General features: G+C 44.1%; 1 protein-coding gene across 2 annotated transcripts; it reads left to right on the top strand.

Annotated features, from left to right (window-relative positions):
- The first annotated feature begins 81 nt into the window (after positions 1 to 81).
- LOC110491261 (von Willebrand factor A domain-containing protein 7) lies at positions 82 to 22262 on the top strand. 2 transcript variants are annotated; one of them, XM_090188595.1, is made up of 16 exons: positions 82 to 191; positions 1075 to 1268; positions 1450 to 1722; positions 1891 to 1987; positions 2186 to 2320; positions 9249 to 9435; positions 13635 to 13810; positions 14261 to 14373; positions 16156 to 16272; positions 16496 to 16708; positions 17068 to 17200; positions 19602 to 19748; positions 19998 to 20090; positions 20333 to 20604; positions 20990 to 21283; positions 21608 to 22262. In XM_090188595.1, the coding sequence occupies exons 2-16, from the start codon at positions 1083 to 1085 to the stop codon at positions 22139 to 22141; spliced, it is 2970 nt and encodes a 989-aa protein (XP_090044721.1). In that variant the 5' UTR covers positions 82 to 191; positions 1075 to 1082; the 3' UTR covers positions 22142 to 22262. The 2 variants fall into 2 exon arrangements, with proteins under 2 accessions (XP_090044721.1, XP_090044722.1); XM_090188596.1 differs by having other exon boundaries at positions 100 to 191; positions 1079 to 1268.
- Positions 22263 to 22545: the final 283 nt, after the last annotated feature.

Here is a 22545-nt window from a genome sequence, read left to right as displayed (position 1 = left end):
AACCAGAACAATGAAAACAAAAAATATTTCCACTGTAAACAGATATCATGTCAATCCAACAGGTTGCAACAGGTTTCTTGTAAATCATGTTGGCACGGCACTTCCTTGTTGTGTTGTATAAAGAGACCCATCATCTGTGTGAATCATATCTCTTCATAGGAGACATACTTCTGATCCCGTGGCATAACAAGGTAGGCACTGGTCTGTTTCTTAAATCATTGTAGTCAAATGTGCTATTGGTTGATAAGGGCGTAGGCAGTAGTTAAGAAACGGATAGGAGCACTGTGTGGGTGTCCTTGGAAACAGATATTGACTGATTGGAACACATTTAGAAGGTATACTTTGCCGCACAAATTAAATTGCACAAATTAAAGCTTATTAAGACTCCTTTAGTATATAAATGGATATTACATTTTGCTCAAATTTAGAATTTAAATGGGCTCATATTCTAGTGCTGTGGGTAATTTCAAACTCTATTGAGGAAAAGTGAATTTATTGTATCACTACATAAAAACCACTAAAGATTGGAAGGTGAAGGGTTACCTAACAAACACAAGGCAGAAAACATATTTGTATTGCAATTTAGTGTTCTAAAACCAAAGAGCACTCTACATTGCATAAATATGTTTTGCGCTTTCTGGATTAGTCCGACATTGTTAATTTTTTGGATGAATGTACAGAACATTCATATTATAATTATATATACTGTATATATACATATATATATATATATATATATATATATATACAGTGCCTTCAGAAAGTATTCACACCCCTTGAAATTGTTCACATTTTGTTGTGTTACAAAGTGGATTTGTCTTGTTTTGTCAGCGATCTACACAAAATACTTTACAATGTCAAAGTGGAAGAAAGATTCTTATATTTGTTTTAAATTAATGGTAAATAAAACACGGGTATATATTGATTAGGTAATTATTCAACCCCCAATGCTAGAATCACCCACCTGACAGTGGCACAACACCTCTATTTTATTTTATTTATTTTAAATTCTGTAGCACAAAAAAATGTGGAAAAAGGTCAAGTGACGTGAATACTGTCCTCTCCCTCCCAAAGACAGATTGATGATGTCATCAATCCTGGCCGTAGTTTCTCTCCTCCTCTTGCAGCCAGGGGTGCAGGGGTTCCTGGCATTCCTCTCAGGCAGCTCCATGAACCACATGGAGATCACTAAGGAAGCCATCTTACAGACCACGGCACAGGTGTGCAAGCAATTGGCCTCTGTTGAAGGAAGAGACTTCACTCTGCCGGTAAGTAAATTAAAGCCACAAAATGAAGGACCACATCAGACTCATATACTGTCACTGTTTTATATTTACACATTTGCAAATTAAAGAAGTTATTGGAGTTTTGTTTTCTATTGTAGTACAGTATGTAGTAGAATATATTTTATTTACACCAATGTGTATTAAAATGTGTGTGTGTTTGTAGCCCGGACCCCTGACTGCAGAGTCTCTGGCTCTAACCTGCTCCTCATCGGGGTCTGCTAAGAGTTTCCAGAGTGCCATATCAGACGTCACCTGGAGAAATGCCGGAGTTGACGTACGTCACGTGTTCAATGAAGAGTACCACTTTGATGGGGAGAGGTTCGTGGAGGGGCGGAAACTCATCACAGATGGCATGAGCTCTGTCAAAGACAGCATCAAGCAAGGGAACTTTGAGGCAGCAAGACAGAAGCTGGGAGACATTTTACACACCTTACAGGTGATTTAGATGGTTTTCATTATTTCCGTACTCCACAAGACAAGAGAGAGACATTGCTTTTGCTGAAATATACATTTTGATAAAAGCAATTCAAAACGGTTTATTCCCAATGGATAACATGGCATTTGTCGTAGCATTTTCAACAACTTGTCATTGTTATATTTTCAGGACTTCTACAGTCACAGTAACTGGATAGAACTGGGCAACAGATTTCCCCATTCCAATCTCATCAGATCAGACGTGTCAGACATCGGCCCTGTTGCAGGTATTGCTTGGGCGTGTTCTGGGTGGGTGTTAAAGAGGCAGAGTAGCTTAATGATGGCTGAATGAGTTTGAAGAAGGCTAATTACCAACTAAAGCATGTAGGTTGATGTTCCTCTGAAGTAACCTGGGCCCTCATTTATCAATGTTGTGTAGCAAAGTACCAGGATGTAGTTTATATTGTGAAACCTCTGTTCACCAGATAAGGGCACTCCCACATGTCGGAGCTGTGTCGGTATAGACTGTCAGAACAACATCCTAGAAAACATCATCAGAGACAAGAAGCTGACCTCGGGATATTTTGGCCTTGGACCTCTTTCTTCCACCAAACCAAAAGGTAGAGTCAGTCACTAATCTGATTTTAATAAGATTTACATTGTGAAATTGATAAGATGGCGCCGGAGAAGGCTGATATTTTACGTGTTCCTAACCTATTGTGTTGTTTTTGTGACGCACTAGGCGTAGTGGGTGCCGGAGTCAGGCGCAGGAGGCAGAATGTACAGAATAGTGCTTTATTAGGCACAGGGAAAATAAAACGACAAAACATTGGGCGCAGAGACACGATAGCCCAAAACCAGGACCTAACAAGTCCGGAGGAAAACCCAAAATAGAAACACTCTACCACACACAAACACAGTGGAAAAAAGAAGCCTGCACAAAGAGCATGCGGCTAAATAGCCCAACTAAACGTAAACAAGAAACAGGTGTAACTAATTAGACAAAACCAACAGAAAAGGGATCGGTGGCAGCTAGTAGACCGGTGACAACGAGCGCCGCCCGAACAGGAAGAGATGCCACCTTCGGTAGGAGTTGTGACAATTTTGTTTGTTTCTTTGCGTTGTTTTTTTAACTTATTTTGTACATAATGTTGCTGCTACCGTCTCTCATGACCAAAAATCTCTCATGGCCGGACATCAGAACTGCGATTACTCACCACGAACTGGCAGAATCCTTTTTTTCCTTTAACGAGTCCGATGAGCCTGAAGTGAATGACATACCACTACCCCGGGAACAGGCCCAGATCTCCTTCATTTGTATTTTGAGAAGGCAGAGAAAAAGGGGCCAGAGAGTGGACTGGCGATCGAATAAACCCACTGCCTTCCATTCTGCTAGCAAATGTGCAATATTTTGAAAATAAAATCGATGACCTACACGGAAGATTAAACTACCAATGGGACATTCAAAACTGTAATATCTTATGCTTCACGGAGTCGTGGCTGAACGACGACATTATTAACATACAGCTGGCTGGTTATACGCTGTATCGTTAGGACAATAACGTCTGGTAAGGCAAGGGACAACAGACTATGTCTTTTTGTAAATAACAGCTGGTGCACAATATTTAAGGAAGTCTCGAGGTTCTGCTCGCCTGAGGTAGAGTATCTCATAATAAGCTGTAGACCACACTATCTACAGAGAGTTTTCATCTATATTTTTTGTAGCTGTCTACATACCACCACAGACTGATGCTGGCACTAAGACCGCACTCAATGAGCTGTATACCACCATAAGCAAACAAGAAAACGCTCACCCAGAGGCGGCGCTCCTAGTAGCCGGGGACTTTAATGCAGGGAAACTTAAACCTGTCTTACCAGATTTCTATCAGCATGTTAAACGTGCAACCAGAGGGAAAACAACTCTGGACCACCTTTACTCCACACACAAAGATGAATACAAAGCTCTCCCTCATCCTTCATTTGGCAAATCTGACCATAATTCTATCCTCCTGATTCCTGCTTACAAGCAAAAACTAAAGCAGGAAGCACCAGTGACTCGATCAATAAAGTGGTCAGATGAAGCAGATGCTAAGCTACAGGACTGTTTTTCTATCACAGACTGGAATATGTTCTGGGATTCCTCCGATGGCATTGAGTACACCACATCAGTCATTGGCTTCATCAATAAGTACATCAATGACGTTGTCCCCACAGTGACCGTATGTACAGTACATGCCCCAACCAGAAGCCATGGATTACAGGCAACATCCGCACTGAGCTAAACGCTAGAGCTGCCAATTTCAAGGAGCAGGACCTGGAAGTTTATAAGAAGACTGTGTGATCACGCTCTCTGTAGCCAATGTGAGTAAGACCTTTTAAACAGGTAAACATTCACAGACTGATTACCAGGACGTGTACTGCGAGCATGCGCTGACCAACTGGCAAGTGTCTTCACTGACATTTTCAACCTCTCCTTGTCCGAGTCTGTAATACCAACATGTTTTAAGCAGAACACAATAGTCCCTGTGTCCAAAAACACTAAGGTAACCTGCCTAAATGACCAACAACCCGTAGCACTCACGTCTGTAGTCATTAAGTGTTTTGAAAGGCTGGTCATGGCTCACATCAACACCATCACCCCAGAAACCCTAGACCCACTCCAATCTGCATACTGCCCTAACAGATCCACAGATGATGCAATCTCTATTGCACTCCACACTGTCCTTTCCCATCTGGACAAAAGGAACACCTATGTGAGAATGCTATTCATTGACTACAGCTCAGTGTTCAACACCATAGTGCCCTCAAAAGCTCATCAATAAACTAAGGACCCTGGGACTAAACTCCTCCCTCTGCAACTGGATTCTGGACTTCCTGACAGGGTGCCTCCAGGTGGTAGGGGTAGGTAACAACACCTTCGCCATGCTGATCCTCAACACAGGGGCCACTCTGGGGTGCGTGCTCAGTCCCCTCCTGTACTCCCTGTTCACTCATGACTGCATGGCCAGGCACGACTCCAACACCATCATTACGTTTTCAGATGACAAAACAGTGGTAGGTCGATCACCGACAACGACGAGTCAGCCTATAGGGAGGAGGTCAAAGACCTAGGCAGTGTGGTGCCAGGTGTCATGTATTGTCATGTTGTGTCTTTCTGTCCTTTCCTTTCACCCTGTCTCCCTCTGCTGGTCGTACTAGGTTACCGTTTCTGTCCCTCTTTCCCCCAGCTGTTCCTTGTCTTCTCTGACTACCTCATTCACCCCTTTTCCCACCTGTTCCCTTTTTCCCTCTGATTAGGTCTCTATATCTCTCTCTGTTTCTGCTCCTGTCTTTGTCGGATTCTTGTTTGTGTGTCTCATGCCTGAACCAGACTATCATCGTGTTTGCTGCAACCTTGTCCTGTCCTGTCGGAATCTACCTGTCCATCTGAGCCCACGTGTGTTCATCATTAAAGAAACTCTGTTTGTTAATTCGCTTTTGGGTCCTCATTCACGCACCTGACACCAGGACATCCTCTCCCTCCACGTGATCAAGACAAAGGAGATGATTGTGGACTACAGGAAAAAGAGGACCGAGCACGCCCCCATTCTCTTCTATGGGTTTGTAGTGGAGCAGGTTGAGAGCTTCAAGTTCCTTGGTGTCCACATTACCCAACAAACTAACATGGTCCAAGCACACCAAGACAGTCGTGAAGAGGGCACGACAAAACCTATTCCAGCTCAGGAGACTGAAAAGATTTGGCATGGGTCCTCAGATCCTCAAAAGGTTCTACAGCTGCACCATCGAAAGCATCCTGACTGGTTGCATCACTGCATGGTATGGCAACTGCTCGGCCTCCGACTGCAGAGGGTTGTGTGAATGGCCCAGTACATTACTGGGGCCAAGATTCCTGCCATCCAGGACCTCTATACCAGGCGGTGTCAGAGGAAGGTCCTAAAAATTATCAGAATCCAGCCACCCTAGTCATAGACTGTTCTCTCCGCTACCGCACGGCAAGTGGTCCCGAAGCGCCAAGTGTAGGTCCAATAGGCTTCTAAACAGCTTCTACCTCCTACGTGTTGTATTTGGCGCATGTGACTAATGCAATTTGATTTGATCTGAAACAACCGGAGGTAGCATATTAATAGCATACCAACCTAGTTGCATGTCTCTTTGTTCTTTGGTAGCTTGTGCTTTCTACAGTTTCTCAACAGCATTTAGAGAAGCTAAAACACATACAGATCAGACCTAAAGATACCTTATCTTAATTTGACCCGGTTTCTCACAGCAGAAAAATAAACATGCAGTAACAGGAAATCTGGATTATAATTCATTGACATTTGTTGTTGATACAATCTGGACCCTCTCTTTCTAAAACTATCCGCCGCCATTGTTGCAACCCCTATTACCAGCCAGTTCAACCGATCTTTTGTATCGTCCGAGATCCCTAAAGATTGGAAAGTTGCCGCGGTCATCCCCCTCTTCAAAGGGGGAGACACTCTAGACCCAAACTGTTACAGACCTATATCCATCCTGCCCTGCCTATCTAAAGTCTTCAAAAGCCAAGTTAATAAACAGATAACTGACCATTTCGAATCCCACCGTACCTTCTCCGCTGTGCTATCTGGCTTCCGAGCCGGTCCCGGGTGCACCTCAGGCACGCTCAAGGTACTAAATGATATCATAACCGCCATCGATAAAGGACAGTACTGTGTAGCTGTCTTCATCGACCTGGCCAAAGCTTTCGACTCAATCACCGTATTCTTATCAGCAGACTCAGTAGGCTTGGTTTTTCTAATGACTGCCTCGCCTGATTCACCAACTACTTTGCAGACAGAGTTCAGTGTGTCAAATCGGAGGGCATGTTGTCCGGACCTCAGGCAGGCTCTATGTGGGTACCACAGGGTTAAATTCTCTGGCCAACTCTTTTCTCTGTGTATATCAATGATGTCGCTCTTGCTGCGGGAAATTCAGTGATTCAGTGATCCATCTCTACACAGACGACACCATTCTGTATACTTCTGGCCCTTCTTTGGACACTGTGCTAACTAACCTCCAAACAAGCTTCAATGCCATACAACACTCCTTCCGTGGCCTCCAACTGCTCTTAAATGCAAGTAATACCAAATGCATGCTTTTCAACCGTTCACTGCCCGCACGCCCGCCCAAATAGCATCACCACCCTGGACGGTTCTGACCTAGAATATGTGAACAACTATAAATACCTATGTGTCTGGCTAGACTGTAAACTCTCCTTCCAGACTCATATTAATCTCCAATTCAAAATCAAATCTGGAATCGGCTTTCTATTTCGCAGTCGCTACACATTTGTCGCCAGACCCACTGGCTCCAGGTCATCTATAAGCCTATGCTAGGTAAAGCTCCGCCTTATCTGAGTTCACTGGTCACGATAACAACACCCACCCATAGCACACTGTCCAGCAGGTATATCTCACTGATCATCCCCAAAGCCAACACCTCATTGGCCGCTTTTCCTTCCAGTTTTTTGCTGCCAGTGACTGGAACGAATTGCAAAAATCACTGAAGTTGGAGACTTTTTTATTTCCCTCACCAAATTTAAACATCAACTACTTTATTTTTTAATTTTTTTTACCCCTTTTTCTCCCCAATTTCGTGGTGTCCAATTGTTGTTGTAGCTACTATCTTGTCTCATCGCTACAACTCCCGTACGGGCTTGGGAGGGTCGAAGGTTGAAAGTCATGCGTCCTCCGATACACAACCCAACCTAGCCGCACTTCTTCTTAACACAGCGCGCATCCAACCCGGAAGCCAGCCGCACCAATGTGTCGGAGGAAACTGGCAACCTTGGTTAGCGCGCACTGTGCCCGGCCCGCCACAGGAGCTACAACATCAACTATCTGAGCAGCTAACCGATCACTGCAGCTGTACATAGTCCATCTGTAAATAGCCCACCCAATCTACCTAAATCATCCCCATACTGTTTTTATTTTATTAACATTTTTGCTCTTTTTCACACCAGTATCTCTACTTGCACATCATCATCTGCTCATTTATTACTCTAGTGTTAATCTGCAAAATTGTAATTATTCGCTCCTATGGCCTATGTATTGCCTACCTCCTCATGCATTTTTATTTATTTATTTATTTCACCTTTATTTAACCAGGTAGGCAAGTTGAGAACAAGTTCTCATTTACAATTGCGACCTGGCCAAGATAAAGCAAAGCAGTTCGACACATACAACGACACAGAGTTACACATGGAGTAAAACAAACATACAGTCAATAATACAGTATAAACAAGTCTATATACGATGTGAGCAAATGAGGTGAGATAAGGGAGGTAAAGGCAAAAAGGCCATGGTGGCAAAGTAAATACAATATAGCAAGTAAAACACTGGAATGGTAGATTTGAAATGGGAGAATGTGCAAAGTAGAAATAAAAATAATGGGGTGCAAAGGAGCAAAATAAATAAATCAATAAAATACAGTAGGGAAAGAGGTAGTTGTTTGGGCTAAATTATAGGTGGGCTATGTACAGGTGCAGTAATCTGTGAGCTGCTCTGACAGTTGGTGCTTAAAGCTAGTGAGGGAGATAAGTGTTTCCAGTTTCAGAGATTTTTGTAGTTCGTTCCAGTCATTGGCAGCAGAGAACTGGAAGGAGAGGCGGCCAAAGAAAGAATTGGTTTTGAGGGTGACTAGAGAGATATACCTGCTGGAGCGTGTGCTACAGGTGGGAGATGCAATGGTGACCAGCGAGCTGAGATAAGGGGGGACTTTACCTAGCAGGGTCTTGTAGATGACATGGAGCCAGTGGGTTTGGCGACGAGTATGAAGCGAGGGCCAGCCAACGAGAGCGTACAGGTCGCAATGGTGGGTAATATATGGGGCTTTGGTGACAAAACGGATTGCACTGTGATAGACTGCATCCAATTTGTTGAGTAGGGTATTGGAGGCTATTTTGTAAATGACATCGCCAAAGTCGAGCATTGGTAGGATGGTCAGTTTTACAAGGGTATGTTTGGCAGCATGAGTGAAGGATGCTTTGTTGCGAAATAGGAAGCCAATTCTAGGTTTAACTTTGGATTGGAGATGTTTGATATGGGTCTGGAAGGAGAGTTTGAATTGATTTGAACACACTGTGTCATTGACTTGTTTGTGTTATTGGCTTGTTTATTGTTTACTCCATGTGTAACTCTGTGTTGTTGTCTCTGTCACACTGCTTTGCATTATCTTGGCCAGGTCGCAGTTGCAAATGAGAACTTGTTCTCAACTAGCCTACCTGGTTAAATAAAGGTGAAATGAATAAAATTAAATTAAAAAATACATTTTACGTTAGGGAAAATCATTTTAAATGAGAAATTACAAACTTTAGAAGCCTTTTCTAATTATTGAATACACTACAAGTTTGCATTTCCTGCTATGCAGGAAAATTCCTGCAACAACAATATGATTAAATTACGATACAGCGTCTGTAGGATCAGGCATACGGCATGGCTGAGAATAAACATCAGTGTAATAACATACAAGACCCTGACGGCAGTTGTACGTGACCATCGTATTGTCCTGATAATCTCTATTGGTTGGCAGGGAAATGCAGCCATGGGGGATCATTGGACCAGACAAGCAGGCAGGAGCCTACAGGTGGGATCAACAAGGACTCGCTTGAGTCCAGCCATGGCAACTGGCACACTGCAGCTGCAGAGGTGGCCGTGGCTGCAACCAGTCAGCTGCTGGAGGACATCAGAGGGGCTGCCGGGGACAGAGACTTCCTACGGTGGGGAATTGTACTTGATCATATAAGCACTGTTGTGAAAGGTCATGGCATCCGGCTCGAAGACCATGAACAAAAGGACTAGGGTGGGAATGAGGCCTTGGAGATATTTTTGGAAATGTAGTGTGTGTGTAGACAAGAGCACTAGTGAGGTCGGGTGCTGATGTTGGGTGATTAGGCCTGGCTCCCAGTCTGCGTTCCAATTCATCCCAAAGGCATTTAATGAGGTTGAGGTCAGGGCTCTGTGCAGGCCAGTCAAGTTCTTCCACACTGATCTAGACAAACCAGTTCTGAATTTCATTGTATGCTGTAGAGTTACGATTTCCCTTCACTGGAACTAAGGGGCTTAGCCCAAACCCTGAAAAACAGCCCCAGACCATTATTCCTCCTCCACCAAACTTTACTGTCGGCACTATGCATTTGGGCAGGTAGTGTTCTCCTGGCATCCACCAAACCCAGATTTGTCTGTCCAAGGCAAGAAACTCTGAGCGCCAAAATACCTTTCAAACAGTCCATTTATATTTTCCAATGGGGCTATAAATTTGGGTGATTTTAGCCCCATTGGAAAATAGAAATGGACTGTTTGAAAACGTGAAGAATTATTATTATTTTATTTTATTTTGCTAAATGTGAATCATATTTTTATTTGGCGTCCCAACGGCATTGCAAGTACCCCAGTTTGGGCATACCTGCTCCAGAGAACGTGTTTCCACTGTCTCAGATTCCAATGGCGACGAGCTTTACACCACTTCAGCAGATGCTTGGCATTTCACATGGTGATCTTAGGCTTGTGTGCGCTCGATCATGGAAACCCATTTCATGAAGCTCCCTGCGAATAGTTCTTGTGCTGACGTTGCGTCCAGAGGCTGTTTGGAAGTCAGTACTGAGTGTTGCAACCGAGGACAGATTATTTTTACTTGACATGCACTTCAGCACTCGGCGGTCCAGTTCTGTGACTTTATGTGGCCTACCACTTCATGGCTGAACCGTTGTTGCTTGTAGATGTTTCCACTTCACAATAACAGCACTTACAGTTGACCAGGGCCGCTCTAGGACGGCAGAATTATGACTTATTGACTTGTTGGAATGGTGCATCCTATGACGGTGCCATGTTGAAAATCACTGAGCTCTTCAGTACGGGCCATTCTACTGCCAATGTCTATGAAGATTGCATGGATGTGTACTCGATTTTGTACACCTGTCAGCGATGGGTGTGGCTGAAATAGTCAAATCCAATCATTTGAAGGGGTGTCCATATACTTTTGCTATGTAGTGTAGGATTGATGTGGATAACAAGGGTATGCTTCAGGATCTGGTGGTCTGGAAGGGAGATTTAATTGAGTGTAGGGGTAAAAAAAACGTGCCCATTTGAAACTGCCTATTTCTCAGACCCAGAAACTAGAATATGTATCTAATTGTCAGATTAGGATAACAAAAACACTCTAAAGTTTCCAAAACTGTCAAAATATTGTCTGTGAGTATAACATAACTGATATTGCAGGCGAAAACCTGAGGAAAATCCAACAAGGAAGTGCTGTTTTTCCTAAAAGCTCTCTATTCCATTGGATGCCTTGCCTCCATTTAAAGGGATATCAACCATTTTCCTTTTCCTATTGCTTCCTCAAGCTGTGACCAGTCTTTAGACATAGTTTCAGGCTTTTATTTTGAAAAATTAGCAAGAAAGAACCCATCGCGTCAGTGGATGGCTGGGTGTCAGCAGAGTTTTTCATGCGCAACAGCCATTTTCTCTCTCTCGCCTATGGAAGAAGCTACATTCCGGTTGACATATTATCAATTATATATTGTAAAAACAACCTGAGGATTGATTATAAAAAACATTTGACATCTTTCTTCGCACTTTACGGATATTATTTGGAATTTTTGTCTGTGACCGCTCGAGCCTGTGGATTTCTGAACATAAAGCGCCAAACAAATGGAGGTATTTTGGATATAAAAATTATGTTTATGGAATAAAAGGAACATTTATTGTGTAACTGGGAGTCTCGTGAGTGCAAACATCCGAAGATCATCAAAGGTAAGCGATTTAATTTATTGCTTTTCTGACTTCCGTGACCAATCTACTTGGCTGCTAGCTGTTTGTAATATTTTGTCTACTGAGAGAGATGTGCTTACATAAACGCTTAGTATGCTTTCGCCGAAAAGCTTTATTGAAATCTGACACGCCAGGTGAATTAACAACAAGCTACGCTGTGTTTTGCTATATTGCACTTGTGATTTCATTCATATTTTTTGTCATTTAATTTGAATTTGGCGCTCTGCAATTCAGCAGATGTTGATGAAAATGATCCCGCTAATGGGATGGGTGCGTCAAGAAGTTGTTTAAAGGGAAAACATTAGAAACACATAAAGGTGCAGACAAAGCCAGGTGACTGTAGGCAATAGGCTTAACATATAACATGCATAAACTAAGGACACTGCAATCACCAGGATAAACACAGCTAAGGGACTGAGGACATGGATATAACAAGTTAAAGGCAACATAATACATGTATCAATAAATACACAACGCAGAGGATTAAAGGTCAAAATGGAATTAACGATCAATGGAAAGTGTTTTTTCTGTAATAGGGAATTAATGATCAATGGAAGTCGTTTTTTCATGAGTCAGCGGCATGGGAGGAATGTCAGTCATAGTTATTTGTGGCAAGATCTCGTTGTCTGAAACGTCTGTACACAGAGCCTGAGACAGGACACTTGTTATTTGGCCATTGGCCCAGTTTTATTGCAAGGAATTCTAATTGGTCAACCACAGGCTAGGGTTGGGAGTTATAAATTACATCATGTCTCTTTGTTCCGTGGAGAAAACACTGAGGACAGGGAAGAATGACCATCTACTTCTCAGCAACTATGATTGGTTCTCTTTGAATAAACCTATTTTTTTATTTTACCTTTATTTAAGGCAAGTCAGTTAAGAATACATTCTTATTTCCAATGACAGCCTAGGAACAGTGGGTTTAACTGCCTTGTTCAGGAGCAGAATGACAGATTTTTACCTTGTCAGCTCTGGGATTCGATATAGCAACCTTTCGGTTACTAACCCAACATGCTAACCACTAGGCCACCCCCTGATTTGCATTGGGGTCTGTTATTGAAAAATAACATAAACTGCTAACATACACAATGATTCCATGACCTCCAAACAATCCAATGTGCTCTATTTATCTGTGTGTGCAATAAAATCAAGTATTAGATTCCTGCTCCATCTCCGGTATGAACCGTCCCGATCCGAACTTTACAGTCCACCCTTGGCTAATTATTTTCTTCATGGCTTCATGGCCCTTCGAGCCGGATAAAACTGCTGCCATGGAACCAGAAAAGGTGCAGGGGTCATCCCCAAGTGCCTTCAAAACACACACAGAACACAGGAAGAACTCTTCAGCCCCTTTCAATACCAGCTCCTCTTAGAGATGTTAACAGACAACATTAACATCAACAACCAATCAGACAATACAGGCAAACAACAGGGAGCCACAAATTTGTCTCAGATCCAGTGGGCCACCTATCCAGCTCTGGTCCAAGATGTCATCCCATCTCCAGCAATCAAGCAACCCCTTCTAGTGGCCAGAGAGCCACAACCTCCAGGTCTACCATCTAAAGTGGCCAGTGTCCCACACCAGGCCCTTCCTCCTCCATTGGCCAGCGTTTCCCCCCAGGGCCTTCCCTCTCCAGTGGTCAGCGTGCCACCTCCGGGCCTTCCCTCTCCAGTGGTCAGTGTGCAACACCCAGGCCTTTCTTTTCCAGTGACCAGCATGCCACGCCCTTCGGGCTCCTCTCCTGTGGCAAGTCTGCAACCTCCAAGCCTCCCGCTGGTGGCCAGCATTCAAACCCCAGGCCTTCCGACAGGCAAAACAAACCCAAACCCTCCAACTGTCCAGAGGGATGATGAGTTTCGCCTTCCTCCTTCGCATGCCGCCCTCCGCCGGAAACTGTCGCTGGAAACTGATGTTCGTGGGATAGCCAGGGCCCATCGACCAACAAATCCTGAACCCAACTTACAGTCCATCCTAGCCCTAGTCCATTTCTTCCAGCCCATTTATCTGCCTCTGCCCCTGCTGCACATGTCCAACAACTTTTGCACTGCCCAACACATAATGAGATTCCTCTCCCTCTCCCTCTCTCTCTTTCTCGCTCTTCTTCTTTCTCTCACTCTCTCACCCTCCTTCTTTCTCTCACTCTCTCAGGATGATGGGGATCTCTAAGAATGGATCTAGAGCTCTGTGTTTTGTGATCGACACCACCGGCAGCATGTCGGACGACATTGCAGCAGTAAGGGAGACGACATCGTTCATCATTGACAGCAAGAGAGGAACGCCAGACGAGCCCTCAGTCTACATCTTGGTCCCCTTCAATGACCCAGGTGAGAGATGGGATGAGTCCCGAATGGTATCATCACAAATAATTTATTTAAAAAATGTTTACATGACTTATTTTATTGATTTTCCCCTTGTCTGTAGGAGGGACGCACGCTGCTTAAATGGGCAAAATGTTGATTAAGACGTTCACAAATGTAACAGATTTTGACTGTCACTAATGTCATGATATGTTTGCTAAAGTAATAAATAAGGTTAAATAGTTTGAAAAGGCCTCCTTCTATGACACGGATAACGGATAATAAAAAACGCACACCCAGAAAATAGTTTGTATGGAGGTGCGAATAAACGACGAATAAACTATAAACTATCAAAATAAAGAAAACCGCACACTCCATGTATTATCTCCCAGCAATTTAATGGGTATTTACCAACGTTTCGGCATCCTACACACATGACATGGACCTTGTCCTTTCCTATTATTTTTGTGCCACAAGACTTTGGGCCCCTGATGCGGACCACAGACCCAAACATCTTTAAGGCCCAGATCAATGCACTGAATGCTGATGGAGGAGGGGATTTCCCAGAGATGAGTCTATCAGGACTTCAGGTACAGTGACAGACAAACCTGTAGTGTTGGAGAGGCATGTACAACCAAAATAAGACTGTATTTATGTACAGTGGGGAGAACAAGTATTTGATACACTGCTGATTTTGCAGGTTTTCCTACTTACAAAGCATGTAGAGGTCTGTAATTTTTATCATATGTACACTTCAACTGTGAGAGACGGAATGTAAAACAAAAATCACATTGTATGATTTTTAAGTAATTCATTTGCATGTTATTGCATGACATAAGTATTTGATCACCAACCAACCAGTAAGAATTCCGGCTCTCACAGACCTGTTAGTTTTTCTTTAAGAAGCCCTCCTGTTCTCCACTCATTACCTGTATTAACTGCACCTGTTTGAACTCGTTACCTGTATAAAAGACACCTGTCCACACACTCAATCAAACAGACTCCAACCTCTCAACAATGGCCAAGACCAGAGAGCTGTGTAAGGACATCAGGGATACAATTGTAGACCTGCACAAGGCTGGGATGGGCTACAGGACAATAGGCAAGCAGCTTGGTGAGAAGGCAACAACTGTTGGCGCAATTATTAGAAAATGGAAGAAGTTCGAAGATGACGGTCAATCACCCTCAGTCTGGGGCTCCATGTAAGATCTCACCTCATGGGGCATACAAGATCATGAGGAAGGTGAAGGATCAGCCCAGAACTACATGGCAGGACCTGGTCAATGACCTGAAGAGAGCTGGGACCACAGTCTTAAAGAAAACCATTAGTAACACACTACGCCGTCATGAATTAAAATCCTGCAGCGCGCGCAAGGTCCCCTTGCTCAAGCCAGAGCATGTCCAGGCCCGTCTGAAGTTTGCCAATGACCATCTGGATGATCTAGAGGAGGAATGGGAGAAGGTCATGTGATCTGATGAGACAAAAATAGAGCTTTTTGGTCTAAACTCCACTCGCCGTGTTTGGAGGAAGAAGAAGGATGAGTACAACCCCAAGAACACCATCCCAACTGTGAAGCATGGAGGTGGAAACATCATTCTTTGGGGATGCTTTTCTGCAAAGGGGACAGGACGACTGCACCGTATTGAGGGGAGGATGGACGGGGCCATGTATCGCGAGATCTTGGCCAACAACCTCCTTCCCTCAGTAAGAGCATTGAAGATGGGTCGTGGCTGGGTCTTCCAGCATGACAACGACCCGAAACACACAGCCAGGGCAACTAAGGAGTGGCTCCGTAAGAAGCATCTCAAGGTCCTGGAGTGGCCTAGCCAGTCTCCAGACCTGAACCCAATAGAAAATCTTTGGAGGGAGCTGAAAGTCCGTATTGCCCAGCGACAGCCCCGAAACCTAAGGGTTCTGGAGAAGGTCTGTATGGAGGAGTGGGCCAAAATCCCTGCTGCAGTGTGTGCAAACCTGGTCAAGAACTACAGGAAACGTATGATCTCTGTAATTGCAAACAAAGGTTTCTGTATCAAATATTAAGTTATGCTTTTCTGATGTCTCAAACTTATGTCATGCAATAAAATGCAAATTAATTACTTAAAAATCATACAATGTGATTTTCTGGATTTTTGTTTTAGATTCCGTCTCTCACAGTTGAAGTGTACCTATGATAAAAATTACAGACCTCTACATGCTTTGTAAGTAGGAAAACCTGCAAAACAGGCAGTGTATCAAATACTTGTTCTCCCCACTGTATATGTATGAATTTGAATTGTGAATTTGCATTCAAGCTGCCAGTTCAACACAGGATGTATTCCCAATACATTGTAGTGGTGTGCTAGTGTGACTGTATCCCCTGTACTTTCTACAGTTGGCTTTAACTGGTGCACCCCCCTCTTCAGAGATCTTCCTTTTCACTGATGCCCCTGCAAAAGACTCGAATCTAATGGGCACGGTGATCGCTCTAATAGAACGCACTAAGTCAGTGGTGAGTAGCTGGTCCTTGTTATATTCCATGTAACAAGCAACATTAACCGGTAATATAAAAATGTTCCTCTGTCTTTTTAATTGCTTTTTGGATTTATTGACTTTCACAATCGTAGAGAGAAGATCATCAAATTCCTTGGATTTCTCTCCTTTCTCTGCCCTTCAATTTACACATTGAATTCACAATGTATCCTCCCATTATCTCTCACTCTCTCTCTGCGCAGGTGACCTTCTTCCTAACTGGCTCCTTGGGGCTCCGTCGTAGGAGGGGTAATGACCAGGGCCAAGGACAGGTCCAGCACAGTCGGATGGCAGTGTCAGACTCCCAGCTCTACAGGGAGCTGGCCCAGTCCTCAGGTGGCCAAGCCATACAGGTCACCAAGACAGAACTGCCCAAGGCCACCAGCATCATTGTGGAATCCTCCAGCTCTTCATTGGTAGCCTTGACACCAATAGTAAACATTAGGGTAACGCTAGGTCCACAATGTGAAGGTTGGGACAAGAGAGTTCTAATATCCCATAACTCTTTACATAAATGTGGAAGAAGTCTAAACAAAGGATCAGTGCTGGTCCAAGGATTTTATTTATTTTCAAAAGCTTACACTCGTTTATTAAAGACTGTCCCAAACTTGTGATGTTGGACCTAGCCTAGCCCCAATGGCCATGCTCCAAGACGAGGCTTCTGTAGTGCAACAACATGTCACCCTGGGAGAGTTGCTTCTGAAAGATGCATCTGCCATTTTTCTCCCACCCACCCTCTCTACTATCTCTCTACTCCTCTCCTTCTTTCTTTCAGGTGACCATTCTACAGGCTGTGCGGAGTACAGGAAGGGCTGATAATTTCTCCTTCACTGTAGATGAGTCTGTGAGAAATCTGACTGCTTATGTCACAGGAAGCTCCCTCTCCTTCACGCTCACCAGCCCCTCAGGTATTCCAGAGATATTCCGACCATTTTTCATTTATCCTTTTTATTTAACCAGAGTCTCATTGACATTAAAATCTCTCATCACAAAGTCAGGTCTCTGTTGAAAGAAAGGTCTTCTGATTTCAATAGGACTTCCTGGATATTGTATATAAACCAGGTCTCTCCAACCCTTTTCCTGGAGAGACATCCTATTTTAGGTTTATGCTCCAACCCTGTTCCTGGAGAGCTACCCTTCTGTAGGATTTAACTCCAACCCCAGTTGTAACAAACCAGATTCAGCTTATCAAACAGCTACTCGGGTGTGCTAGACCAGGGTTTCCCAAACTAGGTCCCGGGGCCCTCCATGTGCAACTCATACTCAAGCTTTGATTATTTGAATCAGCTGTGTAGTACTAGGGCAAATATCACAACGTGCAATAAGGGGGAGCCATATGACTGAGTTTGGGAAACCCTACAGTAGATTAGGGTTGGAGTTAAAACCTACAGGGAGGTAGTTCTCCAGGAACAGGTTTGGAGTTAAAACCTACGGGAGGTAGTTCTCCAGGAACAGGTTTGGAGTTAAAACCTACAGGGATGTAGTTCTCCATAAACAGGTTTGGAGTTAAAACTTAAAACCTACTGGGAGGTAGTTCTCCAGGAACAGGTTTGGAGTTTAACCTGTTGCGACGAGCAAACCCGTATCCGGGAGCGTAATCATAGCCTCAAGCTCATTACCATTACGCAACGTTAACTATTCATGAAAATCGCAAATTAAATTAAATAAATATATTAGCTCACAAGCTTAGCCTTTTGTTAACAACACTGTCATCTCAGATTTTCAAAAAATGCTTTTCAACCATAGCTACACAAGCATTTGTGTAAGAATATTGATAGCTAGCATAGCATTAAGCCTAGCATTCAGCACGCAACATTTTCACAAAAACAAGAAAAGCATTCAAATAAAATAATTTACCTTTGAAGAACTTCGGATGTTTTCAATGAGGAGACTCTCAGTTAGATAGCAAATGTTCAGTTTTTCCAAAAAGATGATTTGTGTAGGAGAAATCGCTCCGTTTTGTTCATCACGTTTGGCTAAGAAAACAAACCGTATCCGGGAGCGTAATTATAGCCTCAAGCTCATTACCATAACGCAACGTTAACTATTCATGAAAATCGCAAATGAAATGAAATAAATATATTAGCTCACAAGCTTAGCCTTTTGTTAACAACACTGTCATCTCAGATTTTCAAAAAATGCTTTTCAACCATAGCTACACAAGCATTTGTGTAAGAGTATTGATAGCTAGCATAGCATTAAGCCTAGCATTCAACACGCAACATTTTCACAAAAACAAGAAAAGCATTCAAATAAAATAATTTACCTTTGAAGAACTTCGGATGTTTTCAATGAGGAGACTCTCAGTTAGATAGCAAATGTTCAGTTTTTCCCAAAAGATTATTTGTGTAGGAGAAATCGCTCCGTTTTGTTCATCACGTTTGGCTAAGAAAAAAAAATGAAAATCCAGTCATTATAACGCCAAACTTTTTTTCCAAATTAACTCCATAATATCGACAGAAACATGGCAAATGTTGTTTAGAATCAATCCTCAAGGTGTTTTTCACATATCTATTCGATGATATATCACTCGTGGAAGTTTGGTTCCTCCTCTGAACGACATGGAAAAATGCCTGCAGCTGGAGATTGCGCACCAATTTCGACGGAGGACACCAGGCGGACATCTGGTAAATGTAGTCTCTTATGGTCAATTTTCCAATGATATGCCTACAAATACGTCACAATGCTGCAAACACCTTGGGGAAACGACAGAAAGTGTAGGCTCATTCATTGCGCATTCACAGCCATATAAGGAGACATTGGAACACAGCGCCTTCAAAATCTGGGGCATTTCCTGTTTGACATTTCATCTTGGTTTCGCCTGTAGCATCAGTTCTGTGGCACTCACAGATAATATCTTTGCAGATTTGGAAACGTCAGAGTGTTTTCTTTCCAAAGCTGTCAATTATATGCATAGTCAAGCATCTTTTCGTGACAAAATATCTTGTTTAAACAGTAACGTTTTTCATCCAAAAATGAAATACTGCCCCTAGAGTTTCAAGAGGTTAAACCTACAGGGAGGTAGTTCTCCAGGAACAGGTTTGGAGTTAAAACCTAAAGGCGTTAGTTCTCCAGGAACAGGTTTGGAGTTAAAACCTACAGGGAGGTAGTTCTCCAGGAACAGGTTTGGAGTTTAAACCTACAGGGAGGTAGTTCTCCAGGAACAGGGTTGGAGAACCCTGATATAAAGGTTACATTTGAAATATCATAAACATACTCTCTATTAAAATCATTAGGGATGTATTTATGTTGTAGCTTGGGGCAAATTCCCATGTTTGTTGCTATGATTATGGTGATGTCATCCCACAGGTGTGTCCCAGAGTAGTGGGGAGGTAAATGGGTCTCTGGCAACCATACAAACCGTGGGGAACTTCCTCACACTGGGGCTGGACAGCCAAGCGGGATTATGGGAAATCCGTGTGTCGTCAACTGTGCCCTACTCACTGAAGGTCGTAGGTGAGTGTGACGATGTTGGCTTTTCTGGAGGGCATATTACACAGAAATTAGGCAAGTTAGCAACCATTTGTAATAGTGTGCTGAACAGTGTGTTACATGGTATTTAGATTTGCAGGTTAAGTGTGTGGGTAACACATTGTTACAGAGTACCTACAACTCTAGTGTGATGATTGTTTATTGACAACTTTTGAGCGTATGCTTTTATTCCATGTTCAGAGGTCAAAGAGCTCTTTGACTTTCTCTTTCCAGGTCAGAGCGGCATCGACTTCCTGTTTGACTTTGTGGAGGTGTCCCAGGGACCTCATCCAGCCTTCGCTGTTTTAGAGTCCCGTCCTCAAGCTGGTGAGACAGGATTTAAACAAACAGTTTGTTAACAGTTGGAGCACAGTGACACAGGGTGAATATTTACAGGGGCACCAAAATGCTGTCTATGTATGTCTGTTCCTCCATCGTGGTTCCTAACATTGATGCTGATTTAACACTCCTAACTTTTTGTTTTTTTTACTTACAAGTTTCTAGCTCAGCAATAATGTGATTTGCTACTTATACATTAGCTACCTCCTCACCACATTTCTCCGCCCCAGGTGGTAATGCCACCCTGCTGGTGTCAGTGACGGGGAGTGAATCTGTGAGTCTGACAGAGGTGGCGCTGGTTGAGGCCTCGGGGTCAGGAGAGGTCAATGGAACCTTGGAATCAGTCGGCGACGGGGACTTCCTGGTTACCATGGACAGAATCCCGGCGGGGGAATTTGTTGTGCGTCTGAGAGGAGAGAACAGCGCCACCACTAGGGCATTACCAGACAGCTTCCAGAGACAGTCCTCCACCCGCCTCAGAGCCTCCACCGTTATGGTGATGGTGAGTGCCAAGGTCAAATGACAAGATTCAGAGTTGTTGAAGTCGCCCTGTGACGCTGGGTCTGGTCATTTTTTCATTTTACCCTGTGATGGTTAGTGTTGGGGAGGTATCCTGGGGATACTTGTAGCCTACCAATACTGGGTAGTGAGTACACAGAGCTCCATATTCAGAGGAATGTATGACTAGAGTAGGCAGAACGTTCTGCTGCGTTCTGCCTGGTTTCAGGTTGAGGCAGAACGTTCTGTTGTGTTCTGCCTGGTTTCAGGCTGAGGCAGAATGTTCTGTTGTTTTCTGTCTGGTTTCAGGCTGAGGCAGAACGTTCTGTTGTTTTCTGTCTGGTTTCAGGCTGAGGCAGAACGTTCTGTTATTTTCTGTCTGATTTCAGGCTGAGGCAGAAAGTGACCTGGAGCCTGGAACACCCTTTTCAGTTCTGTTCACTGTGACAACCAACGGGACAGGCGGATCCTTCACCATCCGGGCCACAAACGACCGGGGGTTCCCCTCCTCTTCCCCTACAGACCTGACGCTAGTGACCGGGGTCAGTGCCAATGGTACAGTGACTCTCACGGCACCCGCCAACACTGCGTCGGGCACGGACGTCACCCTGACTATCGAGGCTGAGTCTCCCGGGGCCACCGACACTAACTATGCTGTTCTGCGCCTCACAGTCGTTTCACCGGTAACTCTGATGTTTTTTCTCTGTTCTGGGTGTAGTGGTAGAATTACAGTAACCTGGTCCCAGATCTGTTTGTGACAACATTCCACTCCTTGTCATGACAAGGAGTAGCAAGGAATGGAATGATAGGACAAACAGACTGGTACCCAGGCTAGAATTACATCAAGGATTAAAAGGAAAACTCATGTCTTTCCTCCAGGGTTAGTGTTGTAATTGTTTGTAATGTCTTTTTAGATATGTGTCAGACCTCAGGTAGACTTGCTAACGTCATGGCGTCAGCTAATGGGGATCCTTATAAAAAATGTAATTCTTTCCCCTCCCTTACAGGTGACAGATGTCAGCCGTCCGGTGTGCGATGTGGTCAGCGTAACAGCTAATTGTTCTGACGACTGCAGCCTTTCCGTGTGGGAGCTCTCTGCCAACCTGACGGACGGCAATGGGACGGGCATCGAGCACGTCACTCTGCGCCAGGGCAACGGAACCCTCAACACCACCACGGTGAAGGGCGCTGGGAATTGGACCGTGACTCTGGCAGCCTACAGCGCCTCCTGCTGTTCCCCGGAGGTAGAGCTGGTGGCGGTGGACGGCGCGGGGAATGTGGGAACCTGTTTCAGGTCCATCAGAGTCACAGTGGATACCACTGTCCAGCCACCAGTCACCAAGGCTACCACTAAGAACAGCATCACCGTGACTACAGCTAAAGTTGCCACCACCGCCGCCACCACCGCCGCCACCACCGCCACCGCCACCGCCGCCACCGCCACCACCGCCGCCGCCGCGAGCAGCAGCCATCCTCTGTCCCTCTCCTCGTATCTCTGTTTCATCATGTTGGTCTCTGTCACACTCGTTTTGAGCCTCTAGCACGGTGTGACTTCTGGTCTTGAAAGATGTTTAATCATATTCAATAGATTCTCTGTTATAATACTGTCTGGTAACTTTCCATTATTGTGTCAATTCTAATAATAAATGCCATTTAGCAGACGTGTTTAGCACAAGTGTCTTACAGTAATGCATGCATACATTTTATGTAAAGGCGGTCCTGGGAATTAAACCCACTATCCTGGTGTTGCATGCGCCATGCTCTACCAACTGAGCTACTGAGGTCTAAGGCCATGCGGATTTGTGTCTCTTTTCGATGGACCTCGTGTCATCTGTGCTGAGTGTACCAAAACAAAGTGCCAAGGCAGTCTCTAAAAGACATCCTGCAGGGACGGAGGCTGGGATGAAAAAACACAATAATAATAATAATATAGGACAAAACACAG

This window comes from Oncorhynchus mykiss, chromosome 10, assembly GCF_057628025.1.
Source record: "Oncorhynchus mykiss isolate SJ-2025 chromosome 10, ASM5762802v1, whole genome shotgun sequence".
Classification (NCBI taxonomy): Eukaryota; Metazoa; Chordata; class Actinopteri; order Salmoniformes; family Salmonidae; genus Oncorhynchus; species Oncorhynchus mykiss.
The sequence above is the reverse complement of the archived record's forward strand: the minus strand, read 5'-3'. Positions and strand labels throughout refer to the sequence as shown.

Excerpts from the sequence above, each read along its gene's own strand:
- LOC110491261 (XM_090188595.1), top strand. The coding sequence starts at position 1,083 with ATGATGTCATCAATCCTGGCCGTAGTTTCTCTCCTCCTCTTGCAGCCA. Across the intron at positions 1,723-1,890 it reads ACATTTTACACACCTTACAG|GACTTCTACAGTCACAGTAA; the intron begins GTGATTTAGATG and ends TTATATTTTCAG. Across the intron at positions 1,988-2,185 it reads AGACATCGGCCCTGTTGCAG|ATAAGGGCACTCCCACATGT; the intron begins GTATTGCTTGGG and ends TCTGTTCACCAG.